A 4,809-nucleotide genomic window follows, 5' to 3' on the forward strand; every position below is an offset into this window, starting at 1 on the left:
CCACCACCACCACCACCACACACACACACACATATTTACTAGATTTAAATTTTCTTATATACCATGGATATTGCATGAATATTGTCTCCACACGGAGACACTGTAAAAGATAACTTCCTTCAACAATTACCTAAATTTGTTTAAAACAGTCTATTAAGTGTTTGGTTATGTTCAAGATCCACAAATAGAAACCAGCATCTAGTAAATTGATGGTTGAATTCAAATTCAAAAGAAAAATGAAAATATCAAGTTAAGACTATATCTTGGTAAATTTAAAAAAAAAAAGCTAAAACAAACTGCTGCCAAATATATTTTATTTAATTAAGACTATTTCAATCACAAAATTATCAAAGAGTCATATTATATACATATATCACTTAAAATGCTAATTCAAACATCAAACTTTTAATGCTTTGTTCAGGTGATCATACCATGAATCCAGCACAATCTTGAAAATTACCCATTTTGGTACAGATGTCAAGAAGAGAAAACAGTTATAGATTTTATTTCTTAAAATCTTTACAGTATTGTAGTATCAATCTTGTCATTACAATTGACAGCATGCAATAAATAGTTTGGCTTCTTATAACCTCAACCGTGGACTGCAAATGAAATTACAGACACATTCCATTTTATCCAGGATATCATAATTGGAGAGACACTAATAATTGTGACAGCCACTTCCCATCAGTCACATTGTCATTTCTTGATGAAACAATGAAATTGCTGTGATTATTACCTCAGCTAATGAGCTGCAGTTACTGACAGCAGAACATGGCAAGACCGAGCAATTTACCAACAAAGCTTATACCAATTCTCTAAACTAATCCCAAGCTTCTAAGTGGAATTCAGAAGCACAGATTTTATGACAGAACAAGAAATTGTCAAAATTATCAATGTCTGGTCTTCCTTATTAAAAATAAGGAGTTAAAACTCAAATGCAAAAGTCACAAACAAAAACAATTTTTCTAAGTTAATGATTTTCTAAAGGAGAAAAAATACTGTCAACCTCTGAGGTACTATGAAACTGCTTGAAGTTAGATACAACCAGACTATTGAGTTGAACACTTAAATTTATAAACTACCATTTAGGATAAAACTGGTGTTTAATATATTTAATGCAACCCTATATAGTGAAGTGGCTGTATTATACAGAGTTATTGTTCTTAATGATCAGCACCAAGAGACAGCCAATAAGAGGAAAGAAGAATTCAATTGTTCTCTTCAAAAATGGAAAGCAACTTTAGATAAATTAGCAAATAATTTTCATCAGATGGCAGAGTAAAAAGTACAGAAACTCAATTGATGAATAATGTGTATGATGCACTAAAATCTTGCAGAAAAATTAGGCACCTAAGGGGACAGAGAATGCTATTCTAATAACAGATTCTTGAAAATTAATCTATATCACTTAAAGATAAAAGACTTTTGAACCAGAAGGAAAATAATGTAAAAGTTTAAAAACTAATATCTCAAGTCTAGGATACTTACAAAGTTATTTAATAACAAACTTTTTAAATATATCTTATGACAAAGCAGGGAAATTGCTCAAAATTTTTAAGGAAATAATGTAAAAGCCAAAGTAACATTGTGTCAGTCACAATATGGAGCAGTCAAATTAATAGATTGGGTCATTACACAGAAGTAAGAAAAAAATATGTAATGAAGTGCATAGCAGTTCAAGTAGTTTGTTAGTTGATTTAATAGCTTTGGAGCAGTTTCAATATATGTAGCTTATTCAAAACAAGTTTTGAACGTTTTTTTCTTTTTTTCTTTTTTTTCACTTGACTTGAGTATAAATCATTCACATGCTGCCCGACTGATTTTGATTTAAATTCAAATCAAGTTTCCGTTGGATGTTATCAAAACTATCTTGCCCCATATAGTCAATCTCACCATGCTCCCATGCCATACGTTTTTCAAATTCATCCATTGCTGCTCTTTGTCCTTGACAGCTTAAATCTGCACCAATGATTGGACCAGTAAGAGCAATCTGCAAACGAGAAATTTATTCAAATTAACAAAAGAAAATATTAATAATGTAAGCATATAGAAAAGCTTATGAAAATTAAGCTCTACAGGGAAAAATAGAAAAACAAAAAAGGAAAACTGTTTAAAATTTTGAATTATATTCTACAAGCAAAATATCTTTTTTTATTTCTACAATTATCTTTGAATAGTAAAACCAAATTCAATATATGAATAATTTCAAATTAACATGTAGTATTAAATTGAATTTATATAGTATTTTAAATGTTTAAGGATTCTAAAATTTCTACACAAAAATCCAACATTGAAACTTACCCTAGAAAGTGGGGGAGGAGAAGGAGAAGAAGGAAGAAAAGAGGGAGGGGCAGTTGACAAATTAAAATCCTTGAAAGCATTTTAAAAAAGGAAAAAAGGCAATATAAATTAAAAGAACATAATTAGTGCATAACAGAATCCTGCCCCATAGTAATCAATGCATTAAATATACAGACATTATATGTATAAAACTATAAAAAATGTAAAGATATTAAACTATTCATAACTTTATTTCATACAAATTGTTCACTTTGATTATATTTAACACTCCGTTAACTAGTGTAGATCAGTGAAACAAGAAACGATTAATGATTTGGTATGTTCAATGAAATGCAGAAAATATATTAATGTTATAAATCATATATATATATATATATAAATTTAATGAATGGAGTGAAATGCATATTTTAACTGCATACTTTTATTGGAAATAAAAGTATGCAGTTAAAATATGAGTTTTACTCCATTCATTAGATTTATATATACTGAAGTACCCAAAATATCAAGGAGTTTCTACCTCATAAACAGGAGTTACACCACAGTTATTTTGTGATCTTTGCACCCTGGTATCTATTAACCAATTTATTTTGTCCGAGTTATTTATTAATTAGGAGAAAATAAACACATAATAATTATATATATATATATATATAGAAAATAATTAATCAAAAACCATTTCATTAATTCTCTAATATCGCTAAATTCCACCTTTTTTCATGTTAGTATTTGCAATGTATTTATACCATAAAACAGGTTCACTTCAGGAGGTACAGATTTATGTGGCTTATCTATTTATCTATCAATTGCAGTACTGATTTGCTTTTTTGTTTTTTTAGTAGACAAAAGATTTCATTGAGCCAAAATATATTTTATAACATTCCACTATATTTTAAAACTACAATAAAAGTTATCAATTATTAAAACTTAGCATTCCTTTTAATCAATGAAAACAGAATTTAGATAGACTGTTCATAAGTAAAAGTGTCATAATTAATCAAATGATTGCCCATACTACAGAACTGAAGGGAGAGCTCACTTATCAAAGATCAAATTTGACTTTTCATCATCTTACAGAACTACCACTATAAAATAGTTACAGGACTAGAGTTTCATTTTACAGTAACATCATATCCTTCAAGTGATCAAAAAAGCAGAAACATTCAAATAAACAACTGAGAAATAAAATTTTAGCAAAGAAGAAAAAAATTGAATAAAATGCAAAATGAAATTTATGGAAATAGATTGAATTTTAGTTTATAAATTCCAAAATGATAATTTTACACTGAATTTATGGTAAAATAAAGGTACAAAAATACAATTAAACACTTTTTTTAATTTGTAAATGGTAAGCCAAAATATATCACATTTTTGCTTTGCTTATAAAAAAGAGAAGAATTGGTTTTTAGAATATTTTATTTTAAGAAATATTAACTTTTGTATCAAATTCATTTTTCTTTATACTGATATTTCAAACTTTCAAAAACTAAAACTCATTTATATATGAAAAATAAACACTAAAAAGTGTAACTAGAAAAAGATAATAATAGTTGGCACTTTATTTTGTTTAGTTACAAATGTTTCTTGTGTTTTTCTTGCTTTTTCTTTTCGAAGAGAGGAGTCCAGTTTATTTTATATCAAGAAAATGTTAATTAATGGCTCAATGAAAGAATCATTTCAAAAGAAGCCTTCTTATAAATTTGATAATAGTAAATTCTAGTAAATTTCTGGGGTTGCATGTTTAGAAACAGAGGTAGATAACTAACAATGCTATACTAAATTCTTGTCTTAGTAAGCTTTCAAGTTATTTTTATGTAGACTTCACACAAGTTCAAAGCACATCCAAATTATTCTGCAATCAAATAATCAACAACTCGGCCCAAAATCGAAAGTTTGTAACAACTGTATCACACACCAAGCAAAGTAATTTGGTTGAAACAACAACCATGTTAACTACATTCAAAGATTTGGTTTAAAATGAAATGACAGGTTCCACCTAGTTCAAAAAATTTAATATTAATTATCAGTACACTAGCAGGTTTTACTACTTTCAGTACTTATCTAATAACAGAGGGATGACAGAATAGGTAGGGTGTGGTACAAACTACTTTATGGTATTTGATTTACAATCCTTCACATTCTGAGCTTATTCTATCTTGACCACTTTGCTATTATAAAATAAGTACTAGTTAATAATACAAATACTATGACCAATGTTGGTGACTATACCCTAAAAGTCAGCCAGTTGTATCTCATGTACCAATTAAGACTGGTGTTCATCATCATCATCATCATCGTTTAACGTCCGCTTTCCATGCTAGCATGGGTTGGACGATTTGACTGAGGACTGGTGAACCAGATGGCAACACCAGGCTCCAATCTAATTTGGCAGAGTTTCTACAGCTGGATGCCCTTCCTAACGCCAACCACTCAGAGAGTGTAGTGGGTGCTTTTACGTGTCACCCGCACGAAAACGGCCACGCTCGAAATGGTGTCTTTTATGTGCCA

The 4,809-nt window shown here is 29.2% G+C and overlaps 1 protein-coding gene across 3 annotated transcripts in view; it reads right to left on the minus strand.

Moving 5' to 3' along the window:
* Positions 1–297: 297 nt before the first annotated feature.
* LOC106872431 (glycogenin-1) overlaps positions 298–4,809 on the minus strand; it is a 31,995-nt gene continuing 27,483 nt past the window's right edge. For 2 of the 3 annotated variants that reach the window (XM_014919432.2, XM_014919431.2), the window contains one exon: positions 298–1,993. In XM_014919432.2, coding sequence (XP_014774918.1) covers positions 1,805–1,993 — 189 coding nt within the window. In that variant the 3' untranslated portion in view covers positions 298–1,804. Of the gene's footprint in view, positions 1,994–2,304; positions 2,374–4,809 lie in introns of all 3 variants that reach the window. The other variant, XM_052970204.1, reaches the window with a different exon arrangement.

The sequence above is a fragment of the Octopus bimaculoides genome, chromosome 8 (assembly GCF_001194135.2).
Source record: "Octopus bimaculoides isolate UCB-OBI-ISO-001 chromosome 8, ASM119413v2, whole genome shotgun sequence".
NCBI classification, from domain to species: domain Eukaryota; kingdom Metazoa; phylum Mollusca; class Cephalopoda; order Octopoda; family Octopodidae; genus Octopus; species Octopus bimaculoides.